Source organism: Ranitomeya imitator, chromosome 1 (assembly GCF_032444005.1).
Source record: "Ranitomeya imitator isolate aRanImi1 chromosome 1, aRanImi1.pri, whole genome shotgun sequence".
NCBI lineage: Eukaryota > Metazoa > Chordata > Amphibia > Anura > Dendrobatidae > Ranitomeya > Ranitomeya imitator.
Window position 1 is genome coordinate 255,972,805 of NC_091282.1, and position 17,089 is coordinate 255,989,893.

Here is a 17,089-nt window from a genome sequence, read left to right on the forward strand (position 1 = left end):
CGGTGCTTCCTGGGCGGTACACCACAGGGCTTCCGCCCTACGGCCTTGCAAAGCAGCAACCTGGTCTTCCATCCACACGTTCGCCAAATTTTACAAGGTCCATCCCTATGCTTTGGCGGATGCCAGCCTGGGCAGAAGGATCCTGCAGGCGGCAGTGGTGAGTCCTCTGACCTGATGGAAGTTTGTTTTTCCCACCCCAGGGACTGCTTTGGGACGTCCCATGGTTCCTGTGTCCCCCAATGAGAGGCGATGGAGAAAACAGGATTTTTGGTTGCTTACTGTAAAATCTGTTTCTCGGAGCCTTCACTGGGAGACACAGCACCCTCCCATGTTGTGCAGTTTCTGTGGTTCTATGTTCTATGACTGTTTACAGTTCATCTTTGTGGTTATGTTATTTCAACCTTATTGTTTTTTCTCCTACTGCTTTCTCACTAACTTAAGTTCATAATGCCAGTCGGTGGTGTGTACACTGCAGAGGAGGAGCTAACTTTTTTGTGTGCATAGTGTCAGCAGCATACACCCATGGTTCCTGTGTCCCCCAATGAAGGCTCCGAGAAACAGATTTTACGGTAAGCAACCAAAAATCCTGTTTTTTCTATGGATGGATCTGTGGGAGGGATTATTTTTTTTACATATGGCGGGATGTAGTTTTTGTTTAATATTTGAGGGACTACGGTGACCAAAAACAGCAATTCTGGTATTTCGATGTTCTTTATAGTGTTCAATGTATGGGTTAATTTATATTCAGTAGATTTGACTTTTACTGATGCAGTTATCCCAAATATGCCTTTGTTAATACATATTTTAACTTCTTTGTCACTCTATAGAGCTTGTACTATATAATGCAATTTTTTCCTACATTCTGTAATATAGTAAAAATAACAATCGCCTTTGAAACATTGATTGTGGTGACAGCATCTTTCTGTAGACTCCAGTCTACTATTGTAGACCATCGCCGCTTGACAATTGCACCATAAGGTTGGAAGGGAAAGGGGAAGTGTATGGGTAACGGCGCCATTTCAAGCCATATGAATGATTACAGTTGTGGTCTGCACTACCTGACATTTTTTTTATCTGTACAAGGTCTGAAAACATAACTGCCCATAGTTATTTTACAGAGCTACATAATGAAGTTGATATTTTATGGAAAGAATTTGTCACAGAAATCTCTTATTTACAACATGCCTGGTATTGGGTTAACTTTAATATCCTGTTATAAATATAGTTTGATGAGTTCATCACTTATAGCTGATGGAGTCAAAACTCCCAGATCTGTAAATAGCAGTGTGATTAGGGAGGGTGATGTGTAGTCAATCCAGGGGTGCTCTTTCTTTAGGTCCTTCTTCTGCTGCTGCGTGTCGGCTTTGTACTGAAAGAAACAAAACCAGGACTGTAACAACCTGTACATGTAAACACTGACCGATTCCCAAATCTTCAGCCATAAGAGATTAGCATGCTTTTTTTGGTCAGCATCGACATTATCGGAAAATTGCTGATCCAGTTATTAGTAATGTTACCACTACCTGACTGCATTATGAACATTGCTTGTTGGGGTAATTGCCTTTTATTACACAATGTATGGATAAAGCATCATTGTATACGATATTGTCTTGACACAGAGCATACATTATATGGACACACCTCGTAATCATTGAATTCAGGTTCCTCATTCAGTCATATTGCTACAGATGTAAAAAAATCCAGCCCCAAGCTATAGTGTCTACATTTTTGTGAAGTAATGGGTTAAGAATAAGATATTCCAAAATGAGCAGAGACATCCATAACATGTGGAAAAGAACTGCTGTATCTAAGCTACACCTGAGGAACTTGGCATCCATCGCTCAGGTATAGATCTGATACCGTGAGATTCACTTTTGCTGGATAGTACAAAATGCCATTGCTAAGCTGTTAATGGGCAAAAAGAACTTCAAGTTTTTCTTTGCTCCTCACTTGATGTGATCCTACAAACTGTACACCACTTCTGTCCATACAAGCCCATCAGCCTCCTCAATGTTTTGATATGGAGGAACCTGATAGACCTCTTGTCACACGCTCCTCCACCAGCAGCCTTTGTGGACAGGAGAGCTGTGCAGTCTGTGAGGAAAGATGCACTAAGTAGTACAGGAGGATAACCTGTCATATCTTTGTATTAGTAAGTGCCACAAAATCGTGTGTCCTAAACATGTCTTCAAGTAACGTGGCCAATCCCAATGAATTATAACAACATATGTGCTTGTACAGAAAAATAAATCCCTAGAAAGATACAGGAACACTGGACAGATCATATGATGGCTGCATTCTTCACGAGTCTTACCTCTGCTAACTTGACAGTCTTTTAATCTCCTACAAGCCATATATTATTCTTATAGTGCTCTCACCTTAAACTTGTCCGGTACATCTCTCTGGTTTAGTGGGAAGAGACGCACAAACTTGAAACTTTCCGCCACCACATAGAATGGTTTATTCTGAGCTTTGGCACATACAGCCATTTGATTTGTGCCAATCTGCAGTGAAATCCATTACAAAATGTTATACAATGGAATTTTCATGTCATCAAAAGCTATATTGCTGTTCAAGAAGACTTCAATACTACTGCTTGATTAGAAGCAGCGTAATTCATGGACTGCTGGTCTCATAGCCCATGTCCCACTATATAAAAAAAAAAAAAAAACCACCTTAAAAAAGGTATGAGCCCCTGTATTCATGAAGGTAGCACCCCACCTCACCCTCTCACCAGTGACGACAGCCAAGTATACAGGTAGTAAAACGGTGGGGGAAAGTATGAAGCGTTACAAGTGTGCTGTATTCTCTCAGGTCCTAATAGCCAAACTGTGAGGGCACATACGTAAATTTATACTCCTTTATGAACAGAGGTTGAGTAGTGACCTCACTACCTTCAAATGCAAGTAACTATCACAAGGAGTTCTCTCACAAATGTAGGTAGCTTTCGGTTGAAAGAAGATCAAGTAGTGGCATAATTGGAGAGTTTTCCAAGTCCCGAGGGGCACTGAACTATAATAGATGAGAGAAATCCAAATGACGGCCAGCTATACCAATCTCTAAAATGTATCACTTGGAAGCTACATGCCGTTATCCATTTCTTAGGCCTCTTTCACACTTCCGTCTTTCAGCTTCCGTCACGATCCGTCGATTTTTGAGAATGCAGGATCCTGCAAAAAATTTGCTCATAGACTTGTATTAGCAACGGATTGTGACGGATGGCCTTCCGTTTCATCTGTCGTGCACTGGATCCGTCATAAAATAGCGGTCCGTCGTGTGGAGAAAACGTTCAGAGGAACGTTTTTTCTGCACGTCGGAAAATCGTTCAGCGACGCATCCTGCGCTGCCCGTCGTCGGCTATAATGGAAGCCTATGGACGCAGGATCGGTCGCTGACCGTCACACACAGGAATCCAGCGACGTATCACGTTTTTCCCTTCTGAGCATGCCCGAAAAGGATTTTCAAATCCAGAAAAAAGTCTCTCTCTCATTTCACTGCACAACGACGCACAGCAGAATACGGAAGTGTGAAAGAAGCCTTAAAGACTGAATCCAGATGACTGGATCTGGACATATCCCGATTCAGGCGTCTTGTAAAGAGGTACATTGTTTTTTTCATTAATAATATGTACCTCAACTGCAGCAGAACTTAATTTTACAGAGGAAGTATTTTGTGTTATTCAGTAAAGATTCACAAAAATAGGTTTTGTAGAAGCTGAATTGTTTCATGGACTAGCAGTGAAGTTGTTGGGTCATATTTGTTGCCATTAATGTCAAATATTTGATGCAAACAGGCAATTTGCAGTATAGAAATATGCCTTTCCCTTACAGCGACCTCCTACTCCACCCTTTTAGACAGAAAAGACTTGAGCTGTCTAACTAGGCTCATTAGGAGACAGCTCAGACTGGTTCTTTAAAAAGTTAATAAAGCAGCTCTCAGTCTGAGAAAGGAAGGTAGAGACAGCTTGTCTGAGTCATCACCATGAGGAATTGTAGGGGAAAAAAGGAAAAGCAATGGTGCTGCAATGTGTAAGGCTAGGTTCAGACTGCGTTTGTGCAGTCCGTTGAACAAATCCGTTAAACGGACTGCACTAACGCAAGTGCCGACTTTGGCAGATGGAGCATCTGCTAGCTCCATCTGCGCTAGCAGTGCGCTCGCAGTGACGGACCCGGAAACGCTGCAGCCCGCGTCTCGGGTCCGTCACTCAATGACGGCACATCGCTAGCGCACGCCCATTGTGAGCGTGCGCTAGTGATGCGTTTGCCATTGCAAGTAATGTCGGCGTTAACGGACTACGTTACACCACGTTATGCCGCGGTGTAACGTAGTCCGTTAAACGGGTTCACACAACTCAGTGTGAACCCAGCCTAGTGGCCAGACAGTTGAGGATAATGTCATGCACTTGTTTCTCTATCACTTCATTGGGGGACACAAGAAACCAGTGGTGTATGCTGCTGCCACTGTGCGAAAAAAAGAAAAAAAATTAGCTCCTCAGCAGTGTACACCCCACCGACTGGCACTAGGTTAATCAGTTTTAGCTTAGTGTCCATAGGACGTGGACACGGGTCTTTAGCTAGACCCACATTTACATCTGTTTTCAGTAATGATTTCCCTTTTCTTTTTCTGAAGGTTCTTCTCATCTACCTCTGGAGGGAAAAAGTGTGAACAGTCACACTGTTCTCCCACGTAGAGACAGAGTACGGCATATCCTCATCTGTCTATCCGGCAAGACCCTAGCCCCTAACAAAAAGAATGCTCAGGTGATCCGAAGAATTGTCCAGGGAGATTTTTTTTTTTTTTTCTGCGCCCAGCACGCACCTTTTTCTCTTCCCCCTGCGGTGCCATTTTCCAGCATCCAGACTGGGACTGACTGCATACTTTACTTCGGTATCCTGTACCCCACCGCTTCAGATTTCACCGAAAATTGGAATGTTTCTCTGGCTGTGGGATCTCCGGTCTCCAGACTATCCACCAACACGGTCCTCCCCCTTTTAGACAGGGCAAAACTCAAGGATCTCAATGATAGACTCATGGAGTCCTTTGCCAAGCCAGCCTTTGAAGCGGTAGGTTCCACCCTATGCCCTGCCTTTGCCATGAGTGTCAGGCAATATCTGCATGGGCCCAGCAACTCAGGGCATCCTTGTGGGAGCCGATTCTGATGATTTCACTGACTTAGCGGACTAGATCTCACAAGTGGGAAAATACTTAGTGGTCGCCTGCCTGTGCAGCTCAAGTGTCCAGTAATATAGTGGCCATCCGCAGGACCATCTGGCCAAATGGTATGGCAAACAGCCTTGTCTCACAAGAAGTCTCTGACCAGTCTGCCCTTCCAGGGATCACGACTGTTTGGAACCAGGCTGGACCAGATTATAATAGAGGTCAATGGGACAAAAATCTCTCTTCTTCCTCAGGCCAAAACTTGGCGTCCCCCACCTAAGCAAAAATTTTAGACCTTTCGTCCCTTCTCACCTGTGGAAATCTCCCGCCAGGAGAGGCCGCAAGCCCGGCAGGAATATAGAAGGACCCCTATCAAATCGGCACCCTCCTGGCGTCACCGCAATGTGCAAGGCAGACCCTCCAGAAGCAGACCAAGTAGATTCTTCTCCACATGACTCCACCGTCGCCCAGGGAGTTTCCCACTTGTGGCAGTCTCCTATTCTTCAGGGATGCTTGGCTCGCCTCTGTCGAGGATGCCTGGGTCAGAGAAGTGGTATCTTCAGGATACAAAATAGAATTCATTTTGCAACCCCGAGATCGTTTTTTCGAATCCCGCCCACCAAGGGACCCCTCCCTGATCCCGAGTTTTTTCGCAGCCATAGCCTCTCTCCTTCGCATAGGTGTCATCGTTCCCATCTCACCTCAGGAACATTTTTCAGATTTCTAGTCAAAACTCTTTGTAGTTCCAAAGAAGGAAGGGTCTGTTCGACCCATCCTGGATCTCAAGTTGCTGAATAAAAAAAGTTTGCCTACATCATTTCAGAATGTAATAGCTTCCATGGAATCACAGGTGATACTGTGTTAGATGGATATCCAAGATGCCTATCTCCATGTCTCGATTTTTCCGGGTCATCAAAAATTTCTTTGGTTTGCAGTATGGCAAAACTACGTTCAATTCGTTGCGCTACCTTTTGGCCTGGCAACTGCACACAGATTCTTTACAAAGATAGCCATCTTATGTAGCTTCATCCTTTTCCCTAGCCCAGGAAAGTCTGTCCATCACTCTCGACACCCTGTCTCTGCTAGGTTGGATTGTTAATAGGTCAAAGTCTAGTCTAGTTCCAACTCAGTGTCTTATTTTTCTGGGCATACTTTTCAACACCCTTCAGGTGAGGGTCTTTTTCTCCCCAATAAAAGAGCAGCTCTCAAACAGGGGGTTCGCTCTCTTCAGGCCCCGCGATCTCCATCCTTTTGCTCAGCCATGGCGGTTCTGGGCTGGATGGTAGGGGAAGCAATACTCTTTGCCCAGTTCCGCACCAGGTTAAGCAGACCATCCTGCCCCAATGGAACTGGTCCATCCTTTTCCTAGATCATCTTGTCCGGATCTCGTCTCAAGCCATGGCATCCCCTACTTGGTGGCTGTACTACCCCCTCATTCAGCAGGGTCGGTCCTTCCTTCCTATTCACTGGCAAGTGGTTACAACAGATGCCAGTATCCTTGGCTGCGGAGCGGTGTTCCGCACCCTCATTGTCCAGGGTCACCGGAAGAAACCATGCTGCCAATCAAGGTTCTCGAGATTACAGGGATTCTTCTGTCCCTTTTCCACTGGCATGACCTTCTCAGGGACCTACTGGTGCGACTCCAGACTGACAATGCCACGGCGGTGGCATATATCAACTACCAAGGAGGAACTTCGAGTCCTTTGGCCGTGCCGAAGTCTCCAAGATTCTTCTCTGGGCAGGGAACTTGTTTCTGGCAATTTCGGAAGTGCACACTCCCAGCATAGACAATTGGGTAGCCAACTTTTTCAGTCGCAAGGGTCTCACGGCGGGAGAATAGAAGACATCCTGATGCAGACTATCAGATTTGTCTATGATGGAGCACTCCCGGATGTGGATCTCATGGCCTCCAGAATTAACAGAAAAGTCCAACAGTTCGTCTCCAGGTCAGTTTGCTTTTCCTTATTTACTCCCCAATTTCCCAGGCTGTTTAAGAAAATCAAGGCGGAAGGGGTGCTGGTCCAGACTGGCCCTTAACACTAGAAGTCCCAGAAATTTCGAGCTCCAAAGGTAGAAATGTTAAATGACCCCTCTCTGGGACTTCTAGTGTTAAGGCCCTAGTAAGCAGAGATCTACAATTTACTCAAGGATGCTCCTTGGAAACTCCCAGACAGACCAGATCTTCTTTCTTATGGTCCTATCTCCCGCCAGAATTCTCGGTCGCTCGATTTGACTATGTAGCGGTTGAGACTACGGTTCCAAGAGCGTCCGGGTTCTCAGAACATAGGATTCAGACGATGATACAAAAGCCGGCATCGTCCCGGATTTATTATCTGACTTCGAAAGCTTTCTTCCGTTGGTGTGAGACTAATCACACCGCACCTATATTATTCGCTCTTCCTGCTGTTCTGGCCTTTCTTCAGTCAGCGCTTTATGCAGGTCTAGCTCTCAGTTCACTGAGGAGCCAAGTCTCTGCGTTGACTATTCATTTCCAAAAGAATTTAGCTTCATGTTCTCAGGTCAGACCCTTTCTTCAAGGAGTGGCTCATGCAGCCTCTCACTATCGGCCCCAAGTAGATCCCTGGGATTGCAACCTGGTTCTGGAGGCTCTCAGGGGTCCCCTTTTCGAGCCACTCAAAAAGGTCTCTGCCTCTTCTCTCTCGGAAGGTGGTTTTTCTCGTGGCCAACACTTCCATTCGGCGGGTTTCAGAGCTGGTAGCTCTTTCATGTCTCTCCCAAATCCTTATTCTGCACCAGGATAAAGATGGTTTTGCGGCCTGTTCCTTACTTTCTTCTCAAGGTAGTCTTAGCTTTTCATCTCAACGAGGACATCATCCTCCCCTCTTTCTGCCTATCTCCTGTTCACCTTCTGGAAAGATCTCTGAACAGGTTGGACCTGGTCATGGCGATTTGCGTTTACCTTTGTAGAACGGCCTCCTTCTGGGAGATAGATTCTCTCTTCATGATCCCTGAGGGCCCTCAAAAGAAGCCTCCTGGCGGCCAAGGCTACAATTGCTCTTTGGAACTGGGCCACCATCTTGGAGGCATACCAGAACAGAGAGGCTCCCAGTGGGATTAAGGCCCACTACACCCAAGCAGTGGAGGCCTCCTCGACCATCGAGGTATCCGCTCTACAGCTTTGCAAAACTGCAACATGGTCTTCTACTCACACGTTCGCCAAGCTCTACAGAGTCCATACCTTTGCCTCTCGGCTGATGCCACCCTAAGTAGGAGAATCTTACAAGTGGCAGTGTTTAGTTCTCAGACCTGAATGGGGCTGAGCTGTTTTCGATTTCTAGATACGTCCGATGGTTTCCTGTGTCCCCCAAAGAAGCCATAGAGAAAACAGGATTTTTTGTTACCATAAAATCTGTTTCTTGGACCCTTCATTGGGGGACACCGCCTCATCCAAGCTTGACAGCGGTACTAATGTTTTTTCTATTTTTACGTTTTGTTTGTTTATTTCCTTCTACGTTGTGTTCACGTTGCTTCTCCTACTGCTTTCTCACTAACTGATTAACCTAGCGCCAGTCGGTGGGGTGTACTCTGCTGGGGAGGAGCTAACTTTTTGTGCATAGTGTCAGCCTTGGTAGTAGCTTCAGCAGCATACACCCATGGTTTCCATGGTGGCCCCCCCAATGAAGGTTCCAAGAAACAGATTTTACGGTAACCAAAACTCCTGTTTTTGTGTGTATGAAGAGAATACAGCTGGTTGCAAGCAGTTTTGAACCTAATCCATTGTGTTAGAGCTAAAGTTTTTCTTGAGGCAATAATGTAACCAGGACAATGGGGATCCCATAAACTAAACTGACCACGAGTTGTCACATTATTACAGCCCAGTAGGGAACTGCTTGTTTATGTAGTACAGTTGGAGTCTCCTGATCCCTTTTCTGATCCCCCCGCCAGCTGTATCGCCAAGTATAGGAGTTACTCTTTAAACAAATTGTAATTTACCTTATTGATTATTCCTCCGCTCTCCACTACTCCTTCAGCTCCAACAATCACCAGATCTACTTTCTCCATGATATAACTGTCAAAGAGAAACAACAAGTCTTGAAACGTTATAGACGTTTATTTTTTATTTTCAACACATCACTAACTCACCCCACTGCGGCATCCAGGATCACGGTGACTGGAACATTAATGTTTTGCAGAGCTTCAGCCATATTCTTCCTATAGGACAGAAATAAACGGTTGAAGGTAAGTAACACAGGCCTCTTGTAGCCATTATATTAATAAAATACTATCTTTCCATAACTGCAGTAGCATTCTTTCTAATACAATTTGCATCCAACTCACATTTTGTATTGCTATAAATCTCTTCAAGGTAAAGCACAAGTCCCACCTTGCCTACTCTGAATTGACTAAACGTGGGAGCAGGAAACGACTGCAATTTGTATTAGGCATATGGAAACTATTATCGGTGGTACAGAAATGTCAGCCACCGGTCACTGTAATTCTGTAAAGCTTGAGAACCATATTGCCACTTAGAGGACCGTGGCGTGCTCACCCTGATAAGTCTGGCTGGGATTCCGTAACATAGACACTAAAACGTTTATTAGCAGCTGCAGCTTCTTCCAAAACCTTCATAACCACCCTGGAGTAAGCATGGGTTAAAATTTTCTGCAAAATGGACAAATTAAAAGGTTAAATAAGTCATACAGTATGATTAATATCTCCACTAAAATATTTAGAATATTTAGACGCCTGATGAAGAGACCTGTGTAGTCTCGAAAGCTTGCAATTTGTTACCATCTTTTCAGTTAGCCATTAAAAGGTATCAACCACTGAGGACTCTCAATTCTAAATATTTTTCTACCCACTGGCTAACATGGTACCAAGATATATTTCTTTCCTGTATCTCCACTAAGTGACACTGTAGTAGAATATACCATAACTTATCCAATTGTTTCCTGACTATTATGTATGGAGATGGGTGCTATAAGATTGATTAAATCATTCATCATCAAGATCAGTTCCGGCTCTTACAGAAAGTATTTATCTGAAGGTAAAGAGAATTTGGGAACAGCTGTGAACATTTTTCAAACAATCAGTGCATAGTTTGTAAAATAAAAAGGGGTTTTCAGCTTTATAAAATTTAGGCCATCAATATGAGGTCAATAGCGTCTGATTATCAGCACCCCTCCAATCCTGCGAGCAGTACAGCCTATTCGAACAGTTTCTGTCGTGCACTCATTCTAGAAGCCATGTGTCGACGCTCCGTCATCAGCGCCGCTGACATCCCGATGCTGGTGTGCGCTGTGCCAGATACACTGTTTACTTTTCACAAGTTTGTCTTAAGATATTTTCCACACTCACAGCGCCATCTTTTATAAACGGGCAGCAGAGTTTTGTAATCTTGTCCCTTGATAAGGAGATCCTTTTTAGAAATAGTTCGCCTCGTTCACTCATCCTTTCTTTGCATAGAGCATAGTTCTAAAAATTAAAAATAAAGATGTATTATAGGATACATACTTGTGTACAATCCTTGGAGATGATATGCTTGCAAGTTTAAAGGGAACCGGTTACCATGAAAATACAAACCCATTATAGAGCAGGGGGAGCCGAGTAGATTTTATATATATAATTCCGCATAATCTGTTTTTAACCATTTAATCTTCTGCTCTGTCTGGGATTTGGGGTCCAGTGGGCAGTTCTATCAGTGACTGACCGCTGTCTCTGTAAGCACACTTATACAAAGAAAGCTGTCAGTCACTGATGGGACCCAAAATCCCAGAAAGAAATGATGAAAACACAGGCTATACTCACAGAACTATATATGTCGGCTCAGCTCCTCCTGCTCTATAACGGGATGCCTGCAGACTGGACTTCTTTTCATGGTGACAGCTTTCCTTCAATAATAGTGATGTTTGTTCTCATTAGTACATTTAAACTAAACACATCCAACCTTGAATTACTTGTTTGGCAGATACGTTGTCATAGGCATCTAATATAGGTATAATAGTTCAGTTTTGTTGCAATGTATTACCACAGTCTACTTAAATGCAATTTATAAAAAATAAAATCAGATGTTTAAATGGGGATTCTGGACTAAAAAAAAAAAAGCAGTCATACTGTGTGACTGCTGAATTGAGACAATGCACATGAACACTGTTAGGATTCCCCTTGTATTCCTTGTGCTAGTAACTAGATTGAGAGAAGCGGCATATGACTGCAAGATTGCATATGTTTGGTCGCGTAATTGCCAACACTCACTGTGAATACAGGAGCATAATGACAGTGTGTACATTGCACACTGTCACAATTTGGCAGTCTGTAGACTTTTCATCCTGAAAAACCCCTTTGATAGAGTACATTTTTCCTTAAAGGGATTAAACAATTTATCTGTATATGTTGGTACATGCACACATTTTATAGTACCCCAAAACTCCTGCTTAAAATACTAACAAAGACATACAAGGCTGCCTGTAATCTGTCTCCCTCATACATCGCTGAACTAATGTCCAAATAGCTCCTTCTTCCCTCTCCCAGATTTCCCCAAAGTATCCCCCATCCTCTGCCCCTCACTACCTCAGATCAGATTGTCTCCCATGATTGAAACTTTCAGATGCAACCTGAAAATCCCATCTCTTTAGAAAAGCCTACAATAACCCCGCTGCCACACTACTACCATTGCAGCTGTTCCAAGCCTCTTAAAATAGTTTTCCCACAAACAAAGCAAATTGTAATCAACATTATAATTAATAGATCTTGGAATAATAATAATTTCCACAATTGGATGTGTTGAAATATAATGCTCCTGTGCTGAGAGAATCTTATAAATGTGCCCCTGCTGTGTAATGTCTGTGTCTGACCGTACAGGAACATGGTCTGATTATACCACAGCTCCTGGGAAGGGTGGGGAGAAAAAGAGAGAATACAGACATTCAGGGGCATAACTACAATAGGTGCATTGGTTCCAATCGCTCCTGGGCCCTGTAGCCTAGGGGCCCCAAAAAGTTTATTTTGCCTATATGAAAAGACTTGAAATATTGGGCCCATGAGCTTCAGGTTATGCTACTTCAGACATTACACAGCACAGGATCACATCGGATTCTTTCTTTGAAGTAAAACAGGTTAAAAACAGGCAGGGAAATGATTTACACCACAGAAAGAATCTTCTGTGATCACATGCTGTAATGTCTGTTTACTCTCTTGATTCCTCCCCTTCCCAGGAGCTGTGGTATGATCAGACCATGTTCCTGCACGGTCAGACACAGCCATTACACAGTACAGGAACATTTTGTTTTAAACATATCCAGTTGTGGAACTTATTATTCCAAGATCTATTTAAAAGTACTTTGTGGAAAAAACACTTTAAAAGGAACCTGTCAGGTCTCCCATGCCCTCCATTTATATTGCCCCGTTTGCTATGCTATTTAAGGCTGTAACTAGTCAATGGGGCGTTAGTTTCCCCAGACTACTCAGCCCTCTTTCCAAGTTATCATGCCCCTATGTGGGTAATAACATAATTTGCACGAGTGTCATCATCGCCGCACATTTTGGCAGTGTCACTGCGCCTCAGAAGCTGAGTGTACGATTCTCAGGCTTCAAAGGTGCAGTGCATATGACCAGAAGTTCAGAAGATGGCTTCCGGTCATGCGCAGTGCAACTCTGAAGCTGGGAAGTGTACACCTGGCTATAGAAGTGTAGTGACACTGCCTAAATATGTGGTGCGAGATTAGCATAGGATACAGGGACATTATAAATGCTTTTTTTTAACCTCATTTTTTTTATAGAATAACATTATAGAGGGCTGGTGAGGTTTAGAACTAGATTCTAGCTGAGAAAAAAAATTGCAGATGATCAGTGAATAACATTAGTCAGAGTGCAATGCACTGGTCCGATTTACGCACAGAGGAGTATGAGCCCTAAAGAACACTTACAGAATGCTCCAGCTCAGAAGTGAGTGTAATAAACCTCAGGAAGAGCTCCCCTCCAGAGGAGACGGCAACAGAGGAATCCACTTTTGACATCGTTTCGATTGCATCTTTTAGACTTCCAATCAGACCTTGTATAGTTTCACCTAGAACACAAATCTCACGGTAAGAAACTGCTAACTAGTCACAACAAGGGAGATATTTAGGCTGAGAAAAGAAAATAGCAAATAATACTTTATAGCTTCAAATGAATGAAAAAATGGCGCCCTTTCACACAAAAAAAAACTTTTTTAATATTTACCCATAAAGTAACTTGACGACCACAGGGATTGTAATGGATCATTCTGGATTTATAAATCCCAATGTACAAGTACACTCTTCTTAGTATTTCAGAACTATATTCTGTATAGTTCTGACTGTACACTATGCTGTACAATCCGTGCAAAAGGCTCTTTACGACCATCAGTCAACAGGAACCATTGAGACCTTGTGCTCATTTGTCCAAAAGCTATTCCTCCCAACACTCCTAAATTAAATATGTAACTGCTTGGCAAGTGTTTTAAATGGTGGGGGGGAGGGGAAAGAGTATAAACAACTGTCAAATTCCTCTGGCAGGTTTCTCATCTTCTGCTCTAACAATGGATAGGGCATGCTGAAGCTCAACATGCCTGCTACTTTCCTTCCAACTTCTATCAATTTTCTGAGAGTCACATGAAACACACTACAAATTAATGTGTGCACTTCTTCTCCCTGTATGATGCTGACCAATCATAAGCAGGCAGTAACACAGCAGAAAAAGAACACGTCCCCACCATAGCATAGAGCACGTTTCTCATTGTGTGAGATGTGATAATAAAGCTCTGATCTATCCTCCTGTATGATTAGAAAATGCTGTGAAATTAGAGCACAGATAGCTTACACTATTCTGATGACGCCAATGTGGGGGAAAGGGCAGCACAGCTGAGTTTAGAAGGAGCTGTCAGAGTAGTGGACTACAATTTTCATGCTGAACTGGACACATTAGCTGTGCCACATTACAAACCCTTCTATCAGCTCTGCTGTACTGCCTCTCCTCCCACACTGCCAATCCAAAGTTGTGTCAGTAATCCCACCCATGTCTGCTAAGCAAAACGGACATATGTGTAACTCATCTCTGGACAGGCAGTACGTGAGGAAGGGCAGTACAGCAGAGCAGACAGTGCTAGGAGAAGTGATAGGAGGATTTGTAATGTGACACAGCTAATGGGTCCAGTTTAGCATAAAAAGTTTGTAATGTGATTCAATTTTGTGTCTAGTTCAAGATGAAAAATCTAGTGAAAGGTTTTGTTTAAAGGGGTGGTCCACTACTCGGACAAAACCTTCTTAAATATTATATTCCTCAGTATAAAATAAATAAGGATGCTTGCTTCCTGCTTTGCCACTGTTCCAGCAATATTCATGTTGGCTTTCCCAGGGCTCACATGACATTGTTATGCTATGTCACAACTGCAGCCCATTAGCTGCTATTGATTATCTTGATTATCTTCACGGGGCTTAATAATGTCATGCAGGGCCTGGAATACCTGGAAGTCTCTTTTTATTTATTGTACACTGGGGAATGTAGTAAGTAAGAAAGGGACGTCAAAATAGTTGACGAACACTTCAAAGGGCTAGCCCGGGTCAGATGCCTGAATAGATCACGTCTAAGGCTACTTTCACACTTGCGTTGATACGGGTCCGTCGCTATGCGTCGGGCCGACGTACGTTGTGAAATTTCTGCACGACGTGGGCAGCGGATGCAGTTTTTTGACGCATCTGCTGCCCATTCTGAAGTCTGGGGAGGAGGGGGCGGAGTTTCGGCCGCGCATGCGCGGTAGAAAATGGCGGATGCGACGGACAAAAAAAGTCCACTTGAACGTTTTTTTGTGACGACAGTCCACCAAAACACGACGGATGTGACGTGTGGCCATCCGTCGCTAATACAAGTCTATGGGAAAAAACACATCCTGCGAGACGGAAGTGTGAAAGAGGCCTAAAAGAAGTTAAAGGAAGCATCAGTCAAACATGCACCCTATCCATTCAAAATGTATGACACTGATGGCTGGCGATTGGCCCTAGCAGTCGGACCCTTACTGATCCAGCACCTATCCAATAGACATGTAGGACAATTTCTTAGGTCTGGAATCTCCTTCCTATGATGCAGTCCATATTAGGTCCACAACACCCGGTTCTGGCACACCTGTACATTGATCACCTTAGGGATCTACAGTGATCTGCTACTTGATCCACGGCACTGCGGGGCTCACGGTGTTGCAGCCATACTTATGACAGGTGTGAAGTGGTTCCAGTAAAAGCCGGACCTACCTTTGTCTTTCTTCAGAAACTCCAGTAAAGTTTTAATGGCCGCAACAGCGGTGGCCACATTTGGATCCTCCTTCAGTTGCCGCTTGAAATATTCAATCACATCTGCAAAGAGAAGAATAAGATCGGAAATTATCAATAAAAATACTGAGCAGCGCTAGGAATCGTACACACTTTGGGGGGTAGGGTTTAGTTTTGGTGTTTTCCTGATGTTTTATTAATTTAGCAATGGATCAATATAAAAATAAAGGCCGGGCACCTTCTAGGCTTGTATAGGAAAGCGCCAGCAGTCAGACACGTCCCTTATGATCGCTGCTGGGCTGAATCTGAACAGCGGGGCGCTTTCCCATACAAATCGATAGGAACGGTTTTCGGTGGCGCTTTTATGGTCAGACCTGCTCCAAAACCAGAGGGATAAAAACCCTGCAGTGTGAACTGGTGGCAGTGAGCCAGGGAGTCCCCAGCTGTGGTATTGTCAGTGCTGTGGGGGAGACTGGTGCCAGCAGGATGCCCACACCGTCCTGGCGGTGTCATATGCCGGCTGCCACCATGCACTCCACAGAGAGAAGCCGGCCATGGCTGTCACCTATGTAGTTACCGGTTTCGTTCATGGCCGTTATTCTATAGTCCCCACAGAGCCGGCGGGGAGAGCAGAACAGCGGAAAGCTGCAGGAGACTGTACGTCACGCGGCAGTGAGGGGGTTAACAGCCGCATGGCGCCCCTCATGCCCCGCCTCCAGCAGTGTACGTCATCAGTGCGGGCCGGAAGTGCTCTATTTCCAGTGTGCGGCAGCGGAGGTTTATTATTATGGCTTCAGGTGAGTGGAGGAGGCAGGTGCTGGAGGCAGGGACGTGACACGATGCCCGGCGGCGCCATTGTCTCTGCAGTGACCCGCTCAGCTGATACCCGCAGCCCGCATCCGAGGCGGTGCAGCAAAGAGTGGGATCGCTTTACGTTCTGTGACTTCCATGTTGTGGAATGTGGGGCACTCACATTCCGGATCTGTACGTGTCTGCAGTGATTCCCGAGCACCTCCCCCATTGCTATCACTGCTGATAGATTAATATGTTGTAACGTCGCTGCTGGTAAATTCAATAAAAAAATGACTGCAAATTGTTTTGAATTTAAATAAGCTACTTGTTTATGTATGCAGCTCAATGTGTCTCCATGGCAACAGGCAGAAAACACAGCTTGTGCATAGTCTGATCCCCTAATGATGATCACTTTTATTTTTTTATTTGTTTGTTTATCAAACCTGATCTGTCATCTGACGGTTGCACATCATAATCTGGGGTACCAGACAAAAAAGCTCAAAAACGTGATACTGTTTGGCTGCTTCTATGCCCCTCACCTTTATGATTGACAGCCGGCAGTAGGGTGTCTGCAACAGATGACTGGGGCGCTCATCTCTGTCATCTCTATGAGAAAAGAAGACTGAGAGGAGACTTAATAGCTGTCTACAAATATCCGAAGGGCTGTCACATTGTAGAAGGATAATCTTTATTCTCATTTGCACAAGGAAAGACTAGAAGCAATGGGATGAAACTGAAGGGGAGGAGACACATTAGATATTGGAAAAAAAATTTTGAGAGTGATCAATGAGTGGAACAGGCTGCCACGAGAGGTGGTGAGTTCTCCTTCAATGGAAGTCTTCAAACAGAGGCTGGACAGACATCTGTCTGAGATGGCTTAGTGAATCCTGCTTTGGGCC

General features: G+C 44.3%; 2 protein-coding genes across 3 annotated transcripts in view; one reads left to right on the top strand and one right to left on the bottom strand.

Moving 5' to 3' along the window:
• Nucleotides 1-1,184: 1,184 nt before the first annotated feature.
• EIF2B1 (eukaryotic translation initiation factor 2B subunit alpha) lies at nt 1,185-16,118 on the bottom strand. Its single transcript, XM_069755982.1, has 9 exons — nt 15,976-16,118; nt 15,381-15,482; nt 13,044-13,183; nt 10,477-10,593; nt 9,668-9,780; nt 9,262-9,330; nt 9,112-9,187; nt 2,379-2,504; nt 1,185-1,369 (listed from the first exon to the last, which is right to left on the bottom strand). Exons 1-9 carry the CDS (start codon nt 15,986-15,988, stop codon nt 1,214-1,216), a joined length of 912 nt encoding a protein of 303 aa, XP_069612083.1. The 5' UTR covers nt 15,989-16,118; the 3' UTR covers nt 1,185-1,213.
• Nucleotides 16,119-16,124: 6 nt separating this feature from the next.
• GTF2H3 (general transcription factor IIH subunit 3) overlaps nt 16,125-17,089 on the top strand; it is a 65,308-nt gene continuing 64,343 nt past the window's right edge. The window contains exon 1 of one of the 2 annotated variants that reach the window (XM_069755984.1): nt 16,125-16,195. In XM_069755984.1, coding sequence (XP_069612085.1) covers nt 16,186-16,195 — 10 coding nt within the window. In that variant the 5' untranslated portion in view covers nt 16,125-16,185. The remainder of the gene's footprint in view (nt 16,196-17,089) is intronic. The other variant, XM_069755983.1, reaches the window with a different exon arrangement.